This window comes from Pelecanus crispus, chromosome 3, assembly GCF_030463565.1.
Source record: "Pelecanus crispus isolate bPelCri1 chromosome 3, bPelCri1.pri, whole genome shotgun sequence".
NCBI lineage: Eukaryota > Metazoa > Chordata > Aves > Pelecaniformes > Pelecanidae > Pelecanus > Pelecanus crispus.
Genome location: NC_134645.1, coordinates 124,327,926 through 124,353,205, shown reverse-complemented (window position 1 = coordinate 124,353,205; position 25,280 = coordinate 124,327,926). Strand labels below are relative to the sequence as shown.

The following is a 25,280-nucleotide window of genomic DNA, read 5'->3' as shown; positions in this document are numbered from 1 at the left end:
AAATAAAAAGGCCTTTCCATGTAAAGATGTCCATTGGCTTCAACAGTCTTTCAGTGAGACCTTCCTGCAGCAAATTCCTGTTCCACTGAAGAAAATGGGAATTTTGTCAAGGATTGTGATAGCTTTGGAGCTTGGCCACTGTCCAGGGAAAGTATGTTTGGACTTTAACCTGAAGAAGGTGTTCTCACACTAAGAGCTCATGTCTGGAGGAGATTTAGGCTATGGTTATGGTTCTTTATCCTGATTTTCTCCCTCCACATACTCTATGAACAGATCATTTTCTGGTGGGTTTTTTTTGTGCTTTTCCCAGAGAAAGAAGGTTTTCCAGATGTAGATAACATGTGCTCAAGCCATGGATCAGGATCTTAGTGTACTAGATGCTAGGAAATGTGACAGAGACAGTCCCTGCCCTAACAGAGTTATTAACTGAGATTTATCTGTGCTTGAACAGCTCCCCAAGCCCGTAACATGCAGGGTGTACAGCAAGCCAAATTCTCTGTTCGTGCAAATGGACAAAACTTTTGCAATCCACATCTCAGAGTTTTTATTCCCACTTTACAGCCAGAGCTGAGTCAAATCCGATCTGAGTGTTACTCCAGACTCATCTCCACAGTGATGGATTGCAGTCTAACTCTGGGATGTTTTCTGGCTCCAAGCCCAAGAGTCAAGTGCTGGGAATAGTTTGGATTTAGCATTTAGCAGAAGTGTCAAAAATCTTTCTGCAGCAATTGTAGGTCCCAGTGCAACCTGTTGCCAGGAGGGGTAGGCTCAGAAGCAGGACCATGAGGCCAAGAGCTGGAAGAAATCCCTATCTTGGGAGCTGTGCTCGCAGCCAGACGCATCGCTGTGATGTGTTAGGGTGCCCAGCCTAGAGACAAGTGTGCACAGGTTGGGGGGGCAGAAGCACAGAGATTAGAAGCTGCAGTGGAGAGAAATGCGTCTTCAGACTAATGGATTATGGTCATTCTTCATTAGCTTTTTCAAAAAATATATTTGTGTCATTCAAGCAAGGTTACTCTCTTAAAAGTTATTAAGTTAAAGTGCTGTACAGTTTTAAATAAATATTTCTCGGTAACAAGAGATCATTATTTTTGTGCCATACTAGAAAATCTAATCACCTGTGCAAGACATAACTTGATTATAATCAATGACCTCGAGAGGGCATGTGACATGCTGCAGCGAGACCACAAAGGGTGTTTAGAGATCCTTTGTGCCTACATGAATGCCGTTGATATGCAAAATAACATAATTCTATATAATTAGACTCTGACCTAAAAAACTATAATCACCCTCTCTTACCCCGAGAGAATCACTTTTCCCTCATCAACAAGCTTCTGGAAATGGTTCATATTACACCTACAATTTTATATACATAAAATAAGCACTTTTCAAAAATCCCTTCAAACATCACACCATTAGTTGTCTTCAATGAAAGACTTTTTAGGGTAGATTGTTATTGAAAGTCCTCTACACTTCATCCTTCTGAAAGGTGCCTTGATGAGGCAGTCTCCAGAAGCTGCAAATGTTGTGGTTTTGATATGCTATCTCCGTGCCACATTAGCATTACTGGCAGCGACAGAAAGTTTTGCCTGGCTTTGTGATTGTACTTACGGGAGGCAGAAGTACAGGCAGCATGTTAAAACAACTCACCTGTTTCATCTGACTCCTTGGATGCAGTGTTCCTACAGGGTATTTGTACCACTTGCTGTTCAACAGATATTTAGGATATTTCTCACACTACCATGATACGGGCTCTGCTGGTGAGTTGGGCACTTAGATTATTTTCATGTATTTTTCCAAAAAGAAAAATGCATGCATTCCTCAGGCGAGGAACTTCTTGAAGCAGCACTCTTCTCCATAGCTGCTGGGTTTTCAAAAGGGAATATATCATGTGTGATCCATTTGTTTTGGAGGCCGCAAACAGCCTGAACTGGTACTGGAAGACTCACTGTATGAAAATAATATTTACATCGGGCTGTGAAAGTAAAGCTGTTCTATGAATATTCATCAGCTGCTCCTTGCAAGAGGCTGAATGGCAAAAAGCAAATGTTACTATTCACCTGTTTTTGCAGCTAGAGAAACTGAGGCACGGAAGGCAAGGGGCTCACTTTCAGGACAACAGGGGAATATCACGGTCTCTGCCAAAACTAGTAATTCTTAAAAATTAGGCTCCTTGAAATCTAGTTTCAGGATTGTACATCTCCACACCCATGTCTGACCATTGGGAGAGGCTCCTAAACACTCAAGCAAAGCAGCAATGGAAAATGGAGCTTGAAACATCACGAGGCTCAGAGAAAGGCACCAAGGGAAGGAGCCGAGGTCCGTGCCCCATCCCAGGGCATGTCCTGGCCATGCCCAGGAACCACCGGACCAGGGAGCTGGTGTCTTTGAAGGAAGTTTTCCTTTACCTGCAGAGAGCCTGGGCCGGGTCCTCGGCGTCTGCATCTCTTGTCGGGCGTGTGGCAACATGTGATAACGTTTGGCTTCATTCACTAGATCCCGGCAAGCCTCCGAAGACTTTATCAACTCTTCGTTGTCAACAACGTTTAGCAGATAGCTGGGATGGATGAAGGGGAGGCGCACCACTGCCAGCAGCTCTGCAGCATACTGTGAGGGGTGGAAAATAATAACACACTGCAGCCTTCCTGCCAGAGTTCAGCCGCTCAGCATCTCCGCCTCCTTCCCTGAAAACCGTCCCGTCACCCCACCTGGAAAGACACTTGTCATGGATGCTGCATACAAGCCCTGCCTAGCGATCGGGTGGGACAGACAACGCAGCCCTCAGTGCTCCCTCACCCAGGCTGGTTTTGGTCCCAGGAGACTGGAAATAATCTTCAACAGGTGGCAACTCTTGTTATACAGCACTGTATGGCGGGATTTTTGAAATAAAAGCTCAGTCTGAACTCAGGCTGAGTATAACACCTTGTGCGCTGGAGACATGGAGTAAGCTTTCGAGTTTCCTGAATTAACCTTGAAATGTGAGTGTGGTGGTTGCACCATAAAAAAACCCCCAAAGAAGTCTTTTCTGGCACTATAAATGTGAAACAGCCATTAAATATGGGGGATTTCAACAACTGCTACGGCAGAGACTGAGTAACTTCAGCCAATTTGCTAAAAATCTTTTAATTAATAGGGTTTATTTGTTAGTGAAACAAATCATGTACTTCTAGATTTTGAGGAACTCAGACTCCAGAGGGTGCTATACAAATACTGACAGTAAGTTTCATCTTCTAAATAAATACATTAAACCTCGGAGGGCAAAGGACATCTGAGCAAATGAAGCTGTCTGTCACTGAACACAGCTTAAAGGAGAACAAAACCCCAAGAGAGAAAACTGCAATTGAAAAACCAAGAGTCCATCCCCAGATTATTCTTTTTATGTATAATTGGTTATATCACAACACAGCACAAGAGTACAGTGGAAAGCAGAGTAATAGGAAAATGTGGCTCTTGAGAAGAACTGCACAAAACCGGGATGCAAACTAAGGGTGTGCAGCAAGAAAAGATAATCATCTGTTGTAATAAATATTCATATAGCGGCAGCATCCAAAGATCCCAACTGGGATTGAGGCCAGGATGCAAATAAACATTCCTGAGGTCCGTGCAACTGGTCCTGAGAAACGCTGGGCGCCAGCAGCATCTGCCGGCCTGCAGATGCCTCCGGCCTTCCAGAAGCCACTTGGCTCTTGCTTTCTTTTTCAGCAGCGTGCCTGCCCTCGCAGCGCTTGAGAGCCAAGCCACAGCAGGAGCAGGGATGGGAATGGGGCAGGGGCACAGCCAGATGGGAGGGCAGTGAACGGGCTGGCCAGGCAGGGGAGGATGCAGTGACACCCGGGACCGCTTCCAGGGCTTCCCCCTTCCCCACCCAAATTGACAAAGCAAGCTCCATTTGGGAGGAAAACAGAGGATTTCTCCTCGCAGCAGGAATTCACACCACATTCCTGCCAGAGTGCCACACCAGGCTGGTGCAAGCTCGGTCAAAGCAAGGATGTAACTACTCGTGGGGAGCTGAACCCCACGGGTGCCTGCGGGGCCACGGCAGCAGGGAGACGACCGGGGTCCCAGGCTGACTCCCAGCCCCCGGCTCGCCAGCCCTCCTCCACACCAGGGCCGGCAATTTTAGGTACAGGCTTTAGAATTGAGGCCTGAGCACCCTGCAGTTGTTTGGGCATAAAAAAGTTGTTTGGGTGATGCAAAAGGGATGGAAAAAAGATAGCGCTCCTCCTAGTCTGAAAAAAGCCCCCATGGGAGCAACGAGTCCATGGCTCCTCGCTATTACCACCGGCGTGGCACAGGGCTGAGTAGGGCTCGAGATCACTTCATCAGCCTCCAAACCAGAAAAGATGACACTCCTCTCTTTTCCCTTGCTGAAATCCATTTCTAAGGTGCTTTCTAGGAGGTAGAACGGCTGCTCCCCTTCCCTGGAGTCACAAATGTCAGGCACTTGGCTGCAGATACCTTAATGTCATTAAATGGTACCCTGTAGGAGAGGGAGCAGTGGACATATGGCAGTGGGTGGCAAAGCTCTGATTTCAGGAAGTGCTTTTTTTAAGAAGGTTGGGGGCGTTTAACCTTACACAGGAGCCAAGATGAAAAGTGGCATCAGGACACGGGAATAATGCGGATAGCAAGTATACCAGGGACGAGCCAGACAGCCCCCGGAGGGGAAGGTTAATCTCCACTACAGGCTGCTCAGGAAGCAGAACGAGTCGCTAAAGGGCAGTTTAAATAAAGTTGTAAAATACACGGAGTCTAGAGCGGAGCCAGCACCTTCCTTCCCTCGGCGCGGTGGGACACGCCAGCGCTGCCCCTGAGGCTCCCGAGGCAGGTCTGCGCTGGAAGCATCCGCACCGTGAACCAAGGCAAAACACAGGCGCAAACAGTTTTGCTACTAAATTAGGCCATGGGGTTCGACAGGCACCAGGATGTCCCAAAGCTGAGCGTGAATTAGCAGTGGGAAGAGAGCTCCCCTCCGGCAGGGACGGACAATTCCCATGGCCTGGCAGAGCGACTGCCTCCATCTCCCACCTTTCCCCGAATAAACAGGGCAGTGCCGCTGCCTGAGCACGGTGAGCTCTCCCTCTCGCTCGCCCACCTTGCTTTAATTAGATAAGTGAGAAAATGTGATTCTGTTTCTCTCCTGGATTCCCCCCACCCCCTTCCTCTCCTCTTTTGTCTGAGCTCGTGGCTTATTTTGAAGGGGAGTAATAATTAGAACATGTTGCTCCCTTTCATCAGCTTGAAAGCCAATGTCACATATCACAACCCATGTCACTTTTCACTCTTAGTCTTCCTTTTGCTCAGCTGCAAAAAGCCGGCTCTGTGTGTGTGCGTGTGCGCGCGTGACTGCACGCAGTCGCGACTCGGGCTCGTCGCTGATGGCATTAAGGGTACATATAATCGCAGTGTTTTTCACCAAGGGATCTGAAGAGTACGTACCATCACAGTCTCTAGAAGACAGGAGAGGCTTTTATAAACCAACAGCTTTTCGCACCAGCTCTTTTAAGCACTGTAGTCAAGGGTGAATTTCATTTAGCCTTGCTGATTTAAGAATATTCAAGTGATTTAGGCAATCAGCAGCCTTTTTCTTTTGGGTTCTCCGTTATGAAGGCTTCCTAGCTCCGTTAGCTATGATTGTACTAAATATCCTGTTACTATTATCCTTTTCATTTAAGACTGGAATAAGTACCATAAAGCATTCCAACCTCCTTACCATACCATCTGTTATTGCTCTCCATTCTCTCTTGTCTTTCCATTGTTCCTTATACAGCTATGAAATATCTGCTGCACCCACTAATGTTACCGGTTTTTATTAAAACAGCAGAATACCTGCATAGGGCACATTGCCAAATGCAGCAGACAACAACCGCGGGTCCCTGGAGTTGTGGTTTGTACCTGTAACTCCGAGGTTGTTTTCTTCTTGCTACTTGGCTGCAGGGGCTGGCTGGACAAGTAGAAATATTTCTCAGGTCTTTGCTGGGAATCACTTATGACTACTCTACAACCTGCATCACATGCCAGGGTGACGCAGAGAATATTAATGCCCCTTCTGGCCTAAAATTAAGAGTTATCAACTCATAAACATGGGAGACCATGCCTCAGCTCCTCAAAAATGAACACCATTATGCAAAAATCTAACCAATTTATTGTTTAAAATGCTAGCGAAGTTTTTGAACACCATCAGGACTGCTTTTTCAGGTGACGTGAACTCAGCATAGCTCCTGTTGGATGAAGGCAGCTGCTCGGGTTTTGCAACAGCACAGGATCTAGCCCATGAACTCCTTGCTGAGCCGTGATGCTGCCGGATACCCCGGTGGTGCTGTGCATGGCCGGGGTGATTCTGCAGGAGCAGGGCACCGCTATCACCTGAGCAAAAGCTTTTTGGACAGTCTCTAGGGACACAGTAGAGTAGTGACTTTTGAGAGATGCTATCTGGCCTGCTTCAAGGCACCTATTTCATCAACACTGATTTCAGTGGCTGAACTGAAAGCAGGGCCTTCAACCAGCCTGCAATCACAAGCGTGTTTCATAAAAAACAGGGAAACAAAAATCTTAGGAGATCTTATCTTTCCTTAATTACCTAAACATTCCGGGGAGACATTCAGCTCTAGATTCAGACACTTAAATAGGTACATACAAGCAAGTATTTACTTGTCAGCTCGACATGTGTAAACTCACATTATAATTAACAGAGATTTAGTCAACACACTTAATACAGTCCCCAGAGCGACCTGAGCTGAGAGGACGCATCACGCACCAGGGGAAGCAGAGAATATCAGTGTCCCCTTCTGGCCTAAAACTGTGAGCCATCAGCTCCTGGGAAAGGGAGCGTGTTCCTGAGATCACGCTTCAGACAACGCCGCATTGAGATGTGGACAACCAGATGTCAACCCAAACTGGAGGGTGATTAATTCTCCCTTCTGGTGGGAATTTTATCATCCATTTGCCCTGGGCGCTGTGCTCAGAAGGTCGCAATCACACTATGAGGAAGCCTAAATGTTATCATTGGGTCAACACTGACTCAGAGGAATATATGATCAACACGATCTGCTATACCTTGAAGTTGACCCTTTCAAGCCTTTCCCTAATAATCTGTTCATACTAAGTTACTCCCATCTCGGTAGGCAGGCCAGAGCTTGAGCAAACTAGATTACAAAACGATTTAATGCCTTTTTCTTGTTCCTGGCTGGTAGTTTGGAGTGAGGACATTTACTTTGCTGAACTTTTTGTGACATTTCTTCTCCTACTAATTATATCGGTATTATGAACGCTTGCTTGCAAGTGGGCTTTGTTCTGGTATCTTCTAAGTCTCAGTTACAAAACCCTCTTCAGTATCACGTTAAAAATAATCTTTTTATTCTCAAATCTCTAATCCAGTAAAATCCTCACAGGTATTCTCCAAAAGGCCTCTCAGTGTGCTCCTGCATAGACTTGTGCTACAACAGCATACAGTTAGTTTTAAAAGGAAATATGTTTTTAAAATTTCCTGCTCCTTAAATGCTACACTGGAAAGCTCTGAAGATTTTTAACATTTTTGAAGTAATGCCCAGAGAGGTTAAAATAATGTTTCCCTTATGCCTTATAACTCACCCATCTCTCCAGTTTACTGTTCCTCCTACAAAGGACCCTTTGTGCTATCTGCCTAAAGAAACAGGCTTCAGCTAGAAATACAAATACACAGCTAGGCTACCCACATTACGATAGGGTTTTGCTCCAGAAAACTGCTGTTTCAGCTCTTTATGCATAATTCCAATAGAGTTTTAAAAAACATTATGAATTAGTGTCGTGGTTTAGCCCCAGCCAGCAACTCAGCACCACGCAGCCGCTCGCTCACTCCCCCTACCCCGATGGGATGGGGGAGAGAATCAGAGGAGTAACAGTGAGAAACACTCCTGGGCTGAGATAAGAACAGTTAATAATTGAAATAAAGTAAAATGGTAATGATGATAGTAACAATATAATAATGATAATAATAATAATGATATACGAAGCAAGTGATGCACAATGCAATTGCTCACCACCCGCCGACTGATACCCAGACAGTTCCTGAGCAGCGATCGCTGCTCCCCGGCCAACTCCCCCCACTTTCTATACTGCCCATGACGCCATATGGTATGGAATAGCCCTTTGGGCAGTTTGGGTCAGCTGTCCTGGCTGTGCCCCATCCCAGTTTCTTGTGCACCTCGCAGAGCACGGGAAGCTGAAAAGTCCTTGACTAGCATAAGCAGTACTCAGCAACAACTAAACCATCGGTGTGTTATCAGCATTCTTCTCCTACTAAATCCAAAACACAGCACTATGCCTGCTACTAGGAAGAAAATTAACTCTATTCCAGCTGAAACCAGGACAATTAGGAATATATTCAATTCATCTGAGAGCTACGAAGGAGATTTATGTCATCTCACATAAACCCTGGGTTCAGACTCAGCCCACGTCTTGCACCAGCCCATCAGGGACAGATCTGAAGCAGAATCAGTTCCCCCACTGCATTCAACTCCTTCAAATGAGACGAGGGCACTCTAATTAGAAAACACCTCCCAAAGCAGCAGACGCTAGCCTTTGGTGCCTGCCCCGCGGCCAGGTAACGAACCGCGTTCGGGGCTGTGCCGACGGTGCCGGCTGGGGATGAGGCGTGGTGGCCACGCAAGAGGGCACACTGGAGGGGTGACATGAGCGGTCCCTCCCCGCAACCATCTCCAGCCCAGCCCAGGCTTCCCCAGCAGGTTACCGAAACCTGATGTTCAAAACATTGCTGGCTCCAAGTTTCCAAGTGCAAGCCCATCAGGGAACTGGCTGGTTTGCAGAAGCCAAAGCTGTTGGTGCACTGCTTTGCCATTCTCAGAAATATGCCTTTTTCAGCTAGATTTTCACGGCGCTGCCCTGCTACTTGTAATGAGAGTACTTGCTTTGATACATCTAACCCCTGGGTATTACAAAGACACACTGTGTTTCCAGTAACCTCCGGCATGTTCCTATACCCAAGGTCACATCCAAGCCCAACCTAAGCTCTCCAGCGCACTCAGTATATTTATTAATCACCCGTATTGAGTTCTTGGAATTGCAAGGCTGCCTTCAGATTAAACCAAAAGCCTTGGTAGGACGTCAGCTGACAGCCTCGTAATATCATGAGATAAACATGTGGCAGAAAATCTGGTTCGCAGGCACTGGGTTCACCCGGTGCCTTGGTGGCGGGATGCCATGTGCATAAATCTCATGCCTAGCAAGAAGGAAAGAGCAGCCCCTCTGTCTTCCTGAAATAAGGTTTCAAAGTGACATTTTTATGGCAGCACAGCTGACTAAACACTGTAATGTCATCAGCGCTGCATAAAGCGAACCGCTGTCCTCTTCTCTGAACTGTTTGCAAAGCAGCACATGGGTAGGTATTTCTAGCAGTAATATGATGAGAGTTTTCTAAATACGCAGGAAGATAAATCATTGATACATCATACTTGGAATTTACCTGATACTGAGGCTTAAAAACCCTCCACTTTTACCATGCAATCTCTATCTTGCTGACTAAACTCTATGAAACAAAGGCCCTGAATTCCCCCCAAGGCTACTACGGTGAGTGGCGTTCCTTTTGTTAATAGGCAGCCACCTATTCAAACACCCCTATGCGCACAGATGCACCACAAAAGCACGCAACAAAATGGCTGAAGCTTATAAGATGCTTCACAAACCCAAGTAAACTCCTGATACATCCATCCCTATAACACACTGACGTGTGAATCCATGCGCGGTAATTCTCTGAAATGCTTCTTGCCTACAGCGTAAAACGATTTTGTTTCTGGAGGTTCATCCTGAGTGCTGGGGCCACGTGCAGCACAAGGCAACGCAAGCGAGCACGTGTGAGGAGCTGCTTGCAGACGTGTGTCTTTGCAAGGCTGTTGCTTCAGCAACAGCAGAGAAATATTTTGCAAAAAATAGGAAAATATATTGGAAAAGCCACAAATTAAGAGACTGAGAGGACTGGGAGACAAGGGAGCTCCTCAAACCAATTTAAATTTCTGAGAAGTAATTCAGCAGATTTTCTGTCAAGGGCATCCCTTTAAAAAAGCTTAGAAGTTTAGTACGGGGGGAATTTAAGGAACTGCTAATGTCACCTGCATCCTCTTTTTTTTTATTTAATGCCGTTTCTTCCTCCAATATGTAGCTAAGGGCATGTTCCTGCACTGATTCTGTTCCTGCTGCTGCCTTTTCTTCTCCCTCTGTAAGCCTGCACAGGCTCCGAGTGTGTCTGCAAAAGCCTCATTTAAATCTGAGCTCTGTGAGCAGCCCGTCCCTGGGAAATCACAGGGGTTACTGCTCATCCCTTGCGTTTTTCACTTTCAGAGAAATTGGAGCTTCTTGCACTTTCATTATGGCATCTTTTTGAATTTGTCTGCTCTTCCCACAAATGGATTTCAAAGCATCAGGGTAGTCTGGGCTTTTCAAAGAAGCCTAACTGAACTGTAATAAGAGTGTTAGTACCTAATTCACTTAGGCTCCCTTGGAAGCTTCTTTTTCATACTTATTCCAACACTGCTTTCCTGAGGCTTAATGCCCTTAAGTACATTGAATGATCAATTAATTCCCTATTATGACGAACTTAAGTAATTTGTACATGCTGGTATTGGGCATCAGCTTCTGAATATATCATTACCTCCTTGTGACCACAGAGCAGAGTTGGGATTGCGCTTGTTCCCTGTCAGATTCTCCATTTTCTTGGAGCAAGCCTCTCTTCTGTGTTACTTTGGAGACTCTTTAAAATGTGCCTGAGAAATTACGCTGCCATCTCAACAGCCTAACTGCAGACCAGGGATCTTCCATCTGCTCTCTCACGGTTACCAACCCCTTCTCCTCTGTAGGATCTTGCCTCTGAACTGCAATTCTCTGTCACTGCCAAAATATAGCTCATGGGCATTTGTGGCATTTTTGACATAAATCCTCTTCTCCTTCTCTCCATCACCTTTCCTTACCCTCAGTGACAGACACAGGGCTTTCAGGTGGGCTTTGTGTTTGCTTAGACTAATTTGCCAAGTCCCAAATTCATCCCAGTGGTCCTTACTGTTGTTACACCCCTTGCATCCTTCCAGACAACTCCTCTCCTTGGGGCTTCAAACACTTGTAGGTGTTTATCCCTCTTTAGCTGTCATTAGGCCAAGTCATGCATATGCATATCTTTTAATCTTTTTTTTCCTCACATCAGTTCCTTCAGTCTTTTAATCATTTGTGTTGCTCTTCTCTAAATTACCTCCAATTTGTCTATGCATCTCTGGTTCTCAGGCACCATGAAGATGCTGTTTAGACAAATCTGCCTCTGAGGACACAAGTTCATAGAAGACTTGTTAATGCCTTTATGGTGGAGATATTTCATTTTGCTGCTGGACACTGTGATTTTAAACAGGCTTTAAAAAAATGGGCACACGGTTATATCCTTGCAGAGCACAACAAAAGGTGACTGCCATTCAGCCAAGCCTCTCGTCTGTCCCTCATTGCTGCAGTACCTGCCTCTCTTCCAGCACTACTCCGGGCAACTTGTTGAAATGTTTGTCCTCTCCTCACTTCTTGTCCCTCCTCAGGGCGAGAGGGAAGCTTCATGCAGCTGGATGTCTTGTTTTCCCAGGCTTTCTGTTATTAATAAACACATCACTATGCTTCTTTATGTCAGAGAAAGGAGATGCAACTTTGGACTTAAGAGCAGAAAATGGGAAAGTTTCGAAGGAGACTTGGTGTGTCCATGCTCTGGGCAGGCAGCAAATTGCTGCACATCCAGCAACTTCACATCCTCTTCATCCCGCGCTGATGCTGGCCATGACTGCAGCTCTGCGCAGCTCTGGCAGTCGTTAGTACCAGATCCTCGTTATCCACCGGATCCTCCCAACAGCCCACATGGGAGGCATCACTTCCCTCCAGCTTACAGTGCAAGAAATGGGGGCAGAAAGGTGACACAACCTGTCCAAGGCCACGCAGAGAGCTGGGGGATGAGCTCAGGTGAAGACTGCTTGGGGTCTGGCAGAAATCCTTCATTCTTCGGACGGCTCAGACCATCGTGGTTTCCAGACAGTAAAGCCTCCATTATACAATATATTTTTTTTGCATGAGTTCGCCGGAGTTGTAATAAGCTTATCAAGGGGATAACTGTTAGGATAAACCTTACAATCTTGTCCATCAGTCAGGAAGAGAAATAAATGGAAAAACCAGTAAATTCAGCTTTTCCAGATGTGTCAGTTGGCTGCAGGCTTTCCACTCAGTGACAAGCAATCAAGAGGACTCCTACAACCAGCGCTCTGCGCCCACTGGCACAGGGAATTACCTACCTAGTCCAGACCTCACATTGCAGGTTGTTTCTTTTGGTTCGACTGATTTTACATGACTGCACTACCAGCAGCATTAAAATAGGTCCACAAACATTACCATATGAGCTGACGCGTTGCTCCAATGCACTGATACAGTTATTTATCAAATCCTAGCTTAAGACGTATGTCATTATCTGAACTGCCTTTCTGTCTTATGTAGATGGATCAGTAACCTTTAAAGCATTGTTATTCCCTCTTTGTAACAAGGCTCAGGTGCTGGTTTTTTTGTAATCTCACAGAACACTTTTATAAGCACCATAAGACTTCTTATGAGCACAATTTGCAAAATTAGAAGTCAGCCACAACTTTTCAACTTGCTTTGCAAGCAAATCCTGGTTCCTTCCCTGCCACTGCCCTCCAGCCTGGTGGGGAAAGAATTAACAAAAGCAGAAAGAATTTGATACCCGAAGAAGAGCTTTTAGAAAGGCAGAGAAGAGCAGGAAGATCGTGAACTCAACGCCGTTCCAGGAGAATGGGAGGCTCCACTGAAAATCTCCTTCCCAGAGGCTCTCAGAAAGGGATCTGGACAGGAGGGGAGGCGGTGATGGATAAGTGGCACAAGGAGCTGCGGTGTGCGGAACACAAGTGGTGAGATTTACTGTCCCCAGGCATAAGCTTGCACTCCAGAGTGACACAAAGCCATTAAAGCACAAGGAGTTTTGGAGGGCTGCAGCTGCCCTGAGGGCAGAGGGTGCTGATTTAGAGAGAAGGCAGCTTCTCCAGGCTCCTCTGCGGGGATGTCTCTGCTGAGCGATCCCTTGCCAGGCTTTGCCAGGGAAGATGGACGTGCAGGCAAGACAAAGAGCACAGACCTTTCCCTTTTTGTGCCAGACATCCACCTTTGGGAGAATCACCAACTCAGTCCTTCAAAGAAGCTCCAAAGAGGCATTTTAATCACCTGCCATTGGAGCTATTGAAAATAAAAATGTGACGATAGAGCCTGACCTGTCAGGCAAAGGGAGATGGGGAGAGGGGAGATATCAAGAAAGTGTGGGCCCTGGAAATAAAGGCCCTGAAAGATTTAACTGCCTTTGGGAGACAGAAATACAACCAGACCGGTCACCTGAGGAGTGCAGTAGAGCTGGAGCGATGTCTTGGGGTTGTTGCAATTCACGGCTAAAACCTCTCCACCAGCCCTCCCAACAGATCCCACTGGCTGGGTGCAGAAGCAACAATCCTGTTGCTGCATTGGTGTCCTCCACGTGCTGGTTCCCCACCCCACAGAGTCTCAAAAGAGCTGAGTGAATCCGCCTCATGAAACCGTGAATAAAGTCAAAATATCCATGCACAGCTCCTGCAAGAAGGTCCACCCGGCGTTTGCTATTGCCGTGGTCGCCCAGTTCTGCAAAGCTCTGAGCAGCCTGTGCACCTCATGGGAGCGTGGGCACTTCCCGGCATGGTGGGCCTTGCTGCACACCGAGCACAAATTTTCACTCATCATCTTTATCAGAAATAAGATTATTTAGGTCTATCTTCCTTCCTATCCACCGTCAGAACTATTTTGTTCCTGGGCTCTGAAAATGCAGAAGTCATTATTGTAAAGATGGTACTTTTCATGGTAAGTATGAGTTCCTACTTTTAGAAAATAAGTACCTATTTAACTAAGAGCTTTATAATAGATCAAACAGTGTACAGGGTACAAAAATGTGAGAGCTACAATCCAAAGAAACTAGTTTAGTGGTAGGTTTGGGCATGAAAATAGTTATCTGCTTGGTATCTTTAATATTAATTTATTCAAGACACTCATCTCTGGATAAATACAAATTAAAAATTAAAAGCCCTTGTAAAGTAATGCATGAAACCAAAGCACCACAGAGAAATTTGGAGAAGCAAATAAAACTGCCATCATAAACTACAAAGCCACTGAAGAAGCAGGGCAGAGGGGAAGGCAACTTGGAAATAAAAAACACCCAGAAAACCAACCCAACCACAACACGAAACAAAGAGAGGAAGAGATGGCGGTGGTGGCAGCAGCGAGAGTGGGGCCAGAAAAACCACCACTTAAAAAAATAAATGTGTAACATCACCGCAGCAGGGCGCAGAAGGAAATAATTTAAACCAGCAATTTTGAAAATGTAACCCAGACCGCCTGGTGAGTGACACCTTCTGTTTGCACCAGGCAAACAGGCTCCTGCCGCAGGGCTCCTGTACTCCGGCCGCTGGGAATAATCCCCGAGGTTGCACTACGTTCAGAGCTCAGAGCTGCACAGAGCGGACTGCCGTCATCAACATTTAAGCAAGCAGGGAAATACTCCGTAAAACAGTGTGTTTTTCAAGGCCAGTGAGAGCCAAAAAGGGGCCCATTTCAATAAATTAATGATATTGTGTAGATGTTTTAGGCAATAATAATATTGGGCAATACTAAATGGCATCGCTGGCACATGGAGGAGGGGGTCAGAGAGAGCGGCGGGTCCCCAGGACGGGACTGCCCTGCTGAGCTACCTCACCTGCTCACACGGGGCAGGACAAATTTGGAGAAAGGCCCTGGGGGCTGCAGCCTGCTGGCAGGGGCCAGGGGCTGAGCCGGCAGCGCAGGCAGCAAATCCCATTGTCCTTAACGCCCCTATCCTCACCCAGCAGCCCGGTCAGGTCAGGAATTGCTAGTTCTCCCACTTTCCAGGTGAGGGCCAGAGGTGCAGCTGCTCCGGATCACATCCAATGACGCATTTAATATCCCCGTGCACATTTAAGTGCTTGAATTCCCATTTAAATCAAGAAGGTACAGCCTTTCATGATGTGGGATGGCATCAACAACGCGTGGCCAGCTGTTTCCCTGAGTCACAGTCTGGTCCATAAGCAACTGGACTGTCCTCCTTAAACTAGCCAAAACTGTGAGCAGGGGTCAACAGAAGTTGGCCTTGCCAGGATGGGTCACCAACTTTGACCTCCAAAGGAGGGGAAAGGGGGAAAACAACTTTCTCATTCTGGGTGCTGTGGGGAGAGCTGGCCTCCGAAAGGAGAGATTTCAGGTTCAGACCACCGCAATTCACTACCCACAAAAGCCGACTTGCAAGGCTGCGCTGAAGGCAAGTGGTAGGTTTTTAAATATCACCAGGGAAGTCTTCTGGTCCCAAGGACAATCATCAGCCTCCAAACAGTCATCGCTTCTAGCATTTATCTGGAGACAGTGCTGAGCAAAGTAATGCATTTAGTTTCTTGAGTCAAGAGCCAACTGCACAGCTCAGATGGTTGAGGAAAGGCTAACTCTAATAAATATATAATACCCAAGGGGTTATCTAAGCAGCCAATAAAGATACAGAATCTTTTTTTTTATGTGCTGAAGTTACACTCATTCAGTATGTGGCATCAAAAGAAATACAGATTTTCTGACAGATTTTCATTTCCCACTGTTACTAATACGCATCCCCTTCTTAAAGCAGCATCTCATACAACTCTAATCCTTCCCGATTTATCTCCGACCAAGCCTGCAGCCAACAACTCCAGGCCTTAGCTTTGTACCATGCATGTCACAAACGAGGCTTTGATTCTACATGATCAGATAGGGGGATCAGATTTTGAAATTACATACATTTTGTGCATAGCCTTCATTCCCTTTCTCTTTTTTTTTTCTGAACTGCCCATCCCATCTCCTACACATCCTCACGCTTAAAATTGCATTGGGACAGTTTCTGTTTTAAGAGAGGCATTCATGGGAATGGAGCAGAGTGAGGCTGCTGAGATTATTTTTACCTGAGCTCTGATTGCAGCGTCCTTCTTAATCCACTTTATCACTGTTTCATACACCAGCTCCTCCGCTTTGGTGTTCAGGCTGTCATTAGACATGTAGGAAATGAAGTCGTCTTTTGAGATATTAAGGATCTCTTCTTGGTTTGCCACCTCTGGGAAAATCTGCAGGGCGTATGCTTTGGCCATGTTGTATAGTTCAGTGCACTGCATGGCTTCAGCCATGGCTAATATTCCTAAGCAGTTGCTAGCAGTCAGCTGTTTCTCTAAAAGGAGCCAAAAAAAAAAGGAAAAGGCAAATGAGAATTATTAAAAGCAAGATTCACATTTTTACCGAGATCATGAAAAAGTATGTGCCACGGACAGACCTCCAACCCTAATTAATTTCAGGGAGTTCATTAAAAGCAGCACCCTGGGTTACTTTAGGATTGGGGTTTAAAGTATAAAAATCAAAGTCTGTCTAACAGCTGAGCTGGGGATGGGGAGACAAATGCACTTTCTGAGTTTCCTTTTCGTGTAAGCCTCCACAAGGCACTGGGGAAACCTACTGACATATTAGTATCTGGGGCTCCCCAAGGGACGGGAACCCAGCCAAGAGCCTGCTGTTATTTCTACCGCCTACAATGTTGCTTTAAGAAACAGCAAAGATGTAAACGCCAGTGCAGACACTTAAGAATAAATGCAAACAGCACTAAGGACATTTCTGAGGATGCTCCAATCGCTTTATGATAATTTTTGCCCTGTTCAGCTACTAAGCTACTTCAAATAAAAAAAAAAAAATCCTCCCCCCCCTTTTTTTTTCCAAAGGAACTTTGTTGCTGCTGAATGTGATGACATCCCTTATGCAAAACACAGATTATACTAACGCCTTCTGTTAAATGTTGTGTAGTGGGTTTCAAAGAAAATCATGCACAGAGAAGACAGCATTATCTCCTACCCAGCAAACAGAACTAACAGCACAGTGTGTAGCTTTGCATTGAAAGTGCACTACACCACACATTTGATTGTACTTTTTTCCTTTTCAGCTATTCTGAAGAAAAACCCACCAATTTCAGACATTTATAAGAGGAACTCTCAGATTCTTCTCAGCTTTTGTTAACCAAGCCACTACTAATAGGCAGAATATTCTTTTAAGATATAGGACCAAGAGAAAAAACCCAAGAGAGACAGACTGCAACAGATCACAAAAGCATCGGTACCAGTGGCAGGCTTCTGCGTTGCCAGAGAAGTCTACCACGTTTGGGCAGTGTCATATCCTAGCGCGCTATTACAGAGCACTGGACAGGAACGTGCGATAGCCCCAACATCTCTTCAAACAAAACTCCCATCAGATTGCTTCTGCTGGAAATGCTCGGGGATTTTTCCCTACACCCAGCTTCTGCCTTCATCAGATTTAAAACCCACACAAAATCTATACGTGGCTTTTATTAAAATGGGATTATGACCTACTTTTATTTTTAACCTGGCATGAGATTAGGAGTTTTTATTTTATTTTCTTTTTCAGATCCACCAATCTTCAAACTAGGTTATCTGATTTTGCATCAGTTGACTGTACTGACTCTATGGAGCCCATTTCCTCAAGCCGACTGGAGCAGCGGCACTGTTTGCTGTCAGTAGATTTTGTCACTCAAAGACTGCCCAGAGACAGGCTGCAATCTGATAGCTATGAAGCACAAAGCTTCCAAAATTTCTACTTTTAAAAAAACAAAATCCCCCCAAACCTCTTCCAGGTTCCTTGGTTCTGTCTGTTGGCACAGTTTCATGTATACATATGTCTGGGGGTCAAATAATCATCTAACAGAGCCCAAAACTCTCATCATCACTTGGCAAACTCTCAAGTCAAAGACAAATCTTACACTGCTCCACCTTATCCTCACAGGATTTATAATAAAGGCAATAACCAAGTTTGAATCGTTAAGCAGCCATTTACTAGCACATGATGGAAAAGACTTGCAAGAATGAGTCTTTGCCTTCAAGGGACTGGGTCTGCCTCTATCAGGAGAGATTCCCATACCATCCCCAGCTGAGCCTGTGGTGTGGGACAGAGAAAGCACTGGTCACAACTGGTTTCTTCTGAGCTGGACAGGTTTTTCTACCTCTAACAATGCTGGGTGACTGATGGAGCCTGGTACACCGGTGCCAAAGCAGCTCCATGTTGTCCCTTTGAGCTTCCCTCCTTCCTCTTCCCCGACACACGGCTCAGTGGCAGACCCAGGTGACGTTATCCCTGCCTGATTCAGCAGGTACGGTAAGGCCATTTAGAGAGGGCTTCTGGGGAGATGCAGACTGTGGTATGGTCAGGAGGCAGAGGCTGCCGATGCTCTTCTTCGCGCTTCATCACTTTTGATGTGATGAGCACCACAGCAAGGTGGGCGCAGTGACGTCTTTTTAAGATGAGGGTTGGCATGTGAACTAGAGGGATTCATTGCAGGTGAGCAAGACAGAGGTTGGGGCAACAGCTATAGGAGGTATGGAAAATCTCTATCCTGTGAACAGAAAAGCACATCCTCCATTTCTCACCTCTGACTCAAAATTTGGGGGTGACATTGATCCCTCCTGACTCCAGCTGTCTGTGGTGCAACTGAGCAATCACAGTAGTATCCCTGTACACTCATAAACAAACAATTCCAAGGAGCGATCTGGTAGTATTTTGGATTAGTCTGGTAATATTTTGGATAACGACTTCAGGATGAGCAGAACTGTGCATTAGCCTATTACTCTTCACTGACTGTAAAGGGAGCCTACATGGCTACTTAGATACAGGCTTCTACTATACAGTATAGCCCATCCCAAGTGACTGCAATCCGGGGGCACTTCTGGATGCCAACATGACAAAGACAGCTAAGGACCAGTTCTGCTCCAAGCGCTCCTTTGGATGCTGACATGTTTACAGTAATTGCTGGTTTTGCCACTGTGACACTGGACTTGTAACAACACATTTTTGTGGAGTTTCACCTTGAGTCCATTCAGAACATGACTGATGACTACTAAGCTATTCCCCATGCTCAAGGACAGTTCATAACAGACTTATAAGTGGACTTTAAGGATATCAGATGTAATCTAGCAGGTTCTCAGTGGTTTGAGACAGTGTTGGATAGCATACTTGTTTCTATGTATGTCTGCAATATTGCAGATCAGCAGCTGGTATTCTCCACTTGTGTTAAGACGTGATTTTGAAATGGGATCCTGTGCAGAGTCATCAGGAGATAATCAGCCAGGCACACTGCTAAGACTGCACTTCTGGGAGTAGGACGACTTGAGATAGAAGTCGGAGATAGATGGTATGTAGGAAGGATTACTCAGCGAGATTGCGGTTAACAGTATGATGGAAGCTCAGTGGTTGATGTTACCCCCCTCTGTGTGCATTAAGTACTGTATTTTCACTTAGAGGTGCTTTCTAGATGATGACTTGGGTATCACTAAAATTAGCATAAACGTGCATTTCCTCATCATACTCTGTGTACATTCTGATGGGGATCTTACTCCTCAGGTATTCCTACTAATGTTGAAAGCATGTGAAGATGGGAGATAGGTGGAAGACTTCCAGATGCATTCACTGTCCAAAAGATTTCACTTCCCCTGTGAGAGTGTTCCTCATTTCTCCTATCTCCAGATATGGTTGATGCTTCAGTTTCTCCAATGCTGGGCAGTGTGTTTCTCCAGCTGGCTCAAAATTCTCCACCTTGGATGAACAAAAAATTACCCACAATACTTTCTCTTGAATTCCTAAGGACCATAAAGGCCTCTTCTTCCCTCAGGTGCTTATGCCTATTCATGCAGGTCTCATCACTGGTCTGTCATTCAGTTTTTCTCATAGCTCCCGCTCATACTCTTTGCAAACTTTGTCTTTGCGCCCTTTGCCCAGGAGACTAAGAAAATTCAGAGCTCCTGCTCTTTCCTATTCTGCTCCACGAATCTAACAGGTTCCCCCAACTTCTTTAGACTTAAGGAAGAACAGTTTTATTTTATCAGCAGCAGGCTGAAGTACAAGCTTGGAATTTGTTCACTCCTGTGATGGGGGGGTCCCTGCATCATGAACCCCTAAACCATGATACTGATTAATCTCCTGAAATCCGATTTAAGCCATGACTGTGACGATAGTGTAAAACAAATATAAAAAAAAAAAAAAAAGAAAAAAAGAAAAAAACCTCAAGTCTTCAGCCATATGGATGGAGGAAATACCTATGATGTCCTGACCGGTTTGCAAACATTTGCCCAGTTATCATATGGCGCCTGCATGAACTTGTCAGCATCGTTGCATCAGTCGGCACAAAACTGTTGTCGTTTCTCATGGTCTAGACAAAAGCAGAGGAGACAGCATGTGGGGGAGAGAGAGAACGCGGCTATAATTAGCCCAGTGAAGCTGCTTAAGAAATCTCCCATTGAAATGAAACAATTTTCCTGACACATTTGCAGCACGTTTCCACCAGAAAGTGCAAGCAGAGTTGGGGTGCCTCTGCCCAACGCTGCTGAGAGGCCCAGGACAGAGACACAAGAGCTGCCTGGACATCAACCAGTTAGGACCCTGCTGGAGCTTCACAGATGAAAAAAGGATGACCTGAATTTCCTCTGAGATGCTGCTGTGCTATGCTGAACAGACCTATTAATTTGGGGCTTTTACCTCTTTGGGCCTCTTTGGACTTCCCTCTACTTCTTTCACTATGTAGACATGGGCACTGATGAGAAAGGATCATTGTTTATACTGGTGAATCCTCCAGAAACCCTGGAAAAAAACCTGATTTTTACCATATTTTTGCTTTGTGGGGAGCAGAGATGGCTGGGATGAAAAGAAAAAACACAGCCACAGAGAAGACAAAATGCCTCTCCCTGAACTTTTTAGATGGCAAATGCTCTACTATCTCTGTAGAGCAATCCAGTCACAGCTATAAATAAAAATAAGCAATTACACTCCATGAATTCTCCAAATGAGAATACAGAATTCCAGTGACTCCCCATATATCACTGAACTTATAACCAACTCTACTATTTCATACCATAACATGGTTCACTGAATTCAAATATTAACTATCGGAAAAGAGAAATCTCACATTGATTTAGTGAAATAAATGTATTTTGGTTTTGTGGCTGAATCTTTAGAGATAGCACAACTTAAGCATATCCGTTCCTGGAAAGGCCGTAAGATCTAATCACTTTAAAAGGTGGTGAAGGGAAGCTGGGGGAAAGCAATGCCGGAGCCAGAGCCCTCGCTCAAGTTGCACAACCAACACAGTGGGATTGCAAAGCATAGATTTCATTTTCCCATTACCCACCCATTTGAGAACAGTCTTTTAAACAAGTGACATATAAAAAGCTGGAAAGAAGAGAAGAATACAATACCACAGATTTGTTACTGATGCCTGCATTGTACCAGCCTAGTCACACTACTCATCTTACCAGCAGGTCAGCTTAGGAGTGCAAATTAACACAGCAGTAAACTGGACTCATTTGAGTTTGTGGTTTGGTTTTTTTTTAATGCGTGCAATATTTTCTAAACTCTCATCTTCCACACTCTGTAATTCTAGATGTCAATTTTAAATGAGAACTGCCCAAGAAGAATCTATAGTTCATGTGGGTTGAAGATATATTTGGGGTGCAGAGAGAACGATATCTCCTATACCAAGTTGAGGGAGACTGAATAGAAATCAGATGTCCAAAAAAGGTATTTGGAACTTGGACATGGGAAGAAAGTCATATAAGACCAAGCTCACACTTTTTGTATTAGTAAGTTTGTCTTAAGAAGTTGTAAACTATTGCTGTCTCATTAACTGATATTATAGCCATGTTAGCGAAGGAGTGGCATGTGATACAGATAGGAATTTGAACCAACATGTGTTTTATTTGAGCTCCAGTTCTGGCTCCTCTTCTGCCATGACAGAAATGGGGCTGGATGGTTCCAGTTCAGACGAGTAAAGCTTAGTTAACTGAGATGGTCACCTTGGACTGTTTTGAAATAGTCTATGTAGAAAAATACACAGAAAATGCAAGGAGCAGGATGACATGGTGCTCCAGACAAGAAGGAACAGGCTTCTCATGTGGCCATGAGAGGATGGACAGAGGCACTGGTGATGATGTTGATCTGTACACCCTCGCTGGGGCACACACTCCCCGTGCATGCAGGGCACACCAGTTACCAAGGGAGGGCAACCTTTCCTTCCCATCCACCATTTGTGATGACACATATCCATCAGACCGTAACTCTGTATGAAAGAACAAACTCTGTGAACATTGAGTCTGGAGTAGTTCAACCAGATCTTGTTTACAAGAACACTGGACATGTGAAGCACTTTCTCACGGAAGCAAGAAAATTGCAGATCCTGTCTCCTCTGTGAGAGCCCACCTCCAACCGTTTCAGTGCTTGACCAAGCTGGCCTGGTGTAGTACCCAACATTTGCTGTCACAGTTAAAAGCAACCTGTGCATTACAGCCTGGTATCTCTGCACAGATCAACCTCTAGGAAACAAAATATCACCATGATACCAAGAAGATTCAACAAAAAAGTCTATCCAAGATGCAAAAGCAGTTGCCATTCAAACAACAGGCTGCACTTCTCTAGGTCATTTTCCACTGGCCCTGTGTCAGCATTTTAAATTCAAAACTCAACCCAAATAAATAATGTGGGTTTTTTAAATTTTATTTTATTATCTTGGGTTTCCTAATCATTTTTTAAGAGCTGTTAGAAGAAAGGCTTACAAACCTTAAAACCTCACTAGATGGAGTGATTCTTACCTAGAAATGAAACGCAGACTTTACAGAAAGTATGAAACTGGAACTTGCTGGCAGCTTCCAGTAGGGTTTTTGCATTGGCTGAATCTATGATCAAAGAACCTGTATAAACAAACTCCAGGAGTAATTCCAGGACATCCGCAGTGAGGTTGGACATGGCCAATTCCAGCTTCTCCCCACTTCTGCTACTGTCTCGTGGTGACCTGGCAACAGCAGACAATTAAATTATGGACATTACACCATCCCCATTTTGTTGGCATATATTGATTAGTGAGGGCTAGAAAATCGCTTTGCACCTCATTATATTTCTCCATTTTTTTTGTTTATGGAACTGAAGAATATGAATTTTAAAATAACTGAACTTAAAAACTTTAACTGCATCTGAAAGAGAAGAGTCTTAAAGCAAGTCTTACGAAAATTCTGGTTTATTGCTACTCTGCATTTTCATGCAAAAACAGTTGCAAAAGAAAAGGAAAGGAAAAGAAAGAAAGAAAAAGAAAAACGAATGAGCCAACATTAATGAAAATGAGGAACAGGATTAGCTTTCAAAGGGAAACAATACATTTTAACGTCTTGGTTAACATCTCATCTTCCACGCATAATATAACTGTTAAGGAAGAAACACTCTCCAATTTCAAGAGAAAAGGTCATCTACTTTTTCAGGAATCCAGCACTGGAATAATTTTAAATGTCATGTGCATTTAAGGATACATTTAAAGACCTTTTCATAAAAAATAACAATAATAAATATTAATTTCTGTTTAGCTTGAACTTCTCAGTGTGTTATATTAAAGTATAGATATGATAGATATGCTATGCATATACAGATGGTAATATTATTTTTTATTTATATATATATATATATGCGTGCTTATTCTAAAAATCTATTGTTCCCTTTTAGGCACTAAAAAAAGGAAGCCCTTCATGGCAATTGCTTTGAAAACTGAATACAAGACAAGATAGACAGACAAAATGGTTAGAGCAAAGAAGGGAGAGGGGGGAAAACAACAACCAGCTCTGCCACAGGAAGCCAGCAGCCATCCTCTAGGAGTTTCATGACTGTGGCCTACGGTTTTTCCTGCATGAAGTGCTGAACAATTTGGGGATCAAAGTATCTCCTGCATTTGAAGTGTGGATTAGTGCTTGTGAAATTATTGGACAAAAAGAAAATTATACTGAATTAAAGTAAGGGCCCAGTTCTTAATGCATGGTTGGCTGATGTGTCTGCAACTCTAAAGACAGGTTACACCTGAAAGACAAAAGTGATAATAAATTTGGTAACATCAAGGAGGGGAGGGGAAATCTGTTGGAGTAAGAAAATAAACTCTTTTAATGGTTAGGACCATCCAACACCTTCTCAAAGAAACATGAACTTCTCCTAGTCACTGGACAGTCAACGTCTGCTCGCTGCAATTCTGCTAGAGTACTTGCAAAAGCCATTGCACGATTGACACAAAACCGGCATACGATGCTGCGTGACTTATACAGACTGGCCAAAGCATCACTATTCACAGGCAACGCCAGCGTTAAGCATGAGCAAGAGCACTACCAACCTCTTGGATTCACAAAGTTGCCTAGAAAGGTGATGGTCAGACCTCTACCTCCATAACGGAGGAAAAGTAAACAACATAAGAGGCTCAATTTTGTTCCCTCATGAAACAACATGACACCCCACCCCACCCACCCCAATAACCCCTAAAATCATTCGGGGAAATGCTTAAAATTTGCACTGGATGCTTCGTCACTGGTCTTCCAGTGACTAGCCCTGTTCAAGTCAAGGGCACAGCTTTAATTTGTATAAATCTTTGCAGAATCAAAGCTTTGAAGAAGTTTCGTTTTTCTACTGAAAGTATTTAGATAGTGTCCATTATCACAGTGGAGGAGCAGCTAGCAGTCCTTCATTTCATATGCTCCTCTAAGGGAGTGAACAATAGTTACTCCCATTCACAAAAGGAAACTGAGGCACAAGGAGACAAATATCCCTGCCTATGATCATAGAGAAAGTCAGGGGCAAAGCAAGAAACTGAGCCCCATTTTTTTATTCAAAATACTGGACTATCCCTTTGCATGGGAACACAGGTGGGCTAGATCCTATTCCACAAGCAGATGGATAAGAATACGTACTGATCACGATACCCGTGGTACCCCTACATGCACAGATGTGTACACGACCCTGAATCCTTATGCTTTATCACACCACAATATTCTTTCTGAACTCTTGCATATGGATTCAATTTTGCACTCAAGGCAGCAAACCTCAGGTGTCAAAACAGAACAGTTGCCATTTCCTAGATCCTCAGGAGGATGTCACAAAATGTTTTTTTTTTTTCTTTCTCACACTCACATACCAATAACATCCCCCATATCTGATTTATCTCCAGTCGTGCACACAGCCGGTGCTGCACCCTGGGCTATCAAAATGCCTCCCGGTACCGATGTAATTCTTGCTGAATTGTTTCCAGAAGCGGTTTGTGCCTGACAGTGAGTTCATATTCATGTGGGCTGGTTAATAAGCACAACGCCTAAAATTTAAGT

At 44.6% G+C, this 25,280-nt stretch overlaps 1 protein-coding gene across 1 annotated transcript in view; it reads right to left on the bottom strand.

Moving 5' to 3' along the window:
• Positions 1-25,280, bottom strand: part of KLHL29 (kelch like family member 29) — a 253,352-nt gene that overhangs the window by 35,039 nt on the left and 193,033 nt on the right. The window contains exons 5-7 of the mRNA XM_075708170.1: positions 22,749-22,948; positions 16,029-16,288; positions 2,409-2,607 (exon numbers count right to left, since the gene is read on the bottom strand). Of these exons, the coding sequence (XP_075564285.1) occupies positions 2,409-2,607; positions 16,029-16,288; positions 22,749-22,948 (659 nt within the window). The remainder of the gene's footprint in view (positions 1-2,408; positions 2,608-16,028; positions 16,289-22,748; positions 22,949-25,280) is intronic.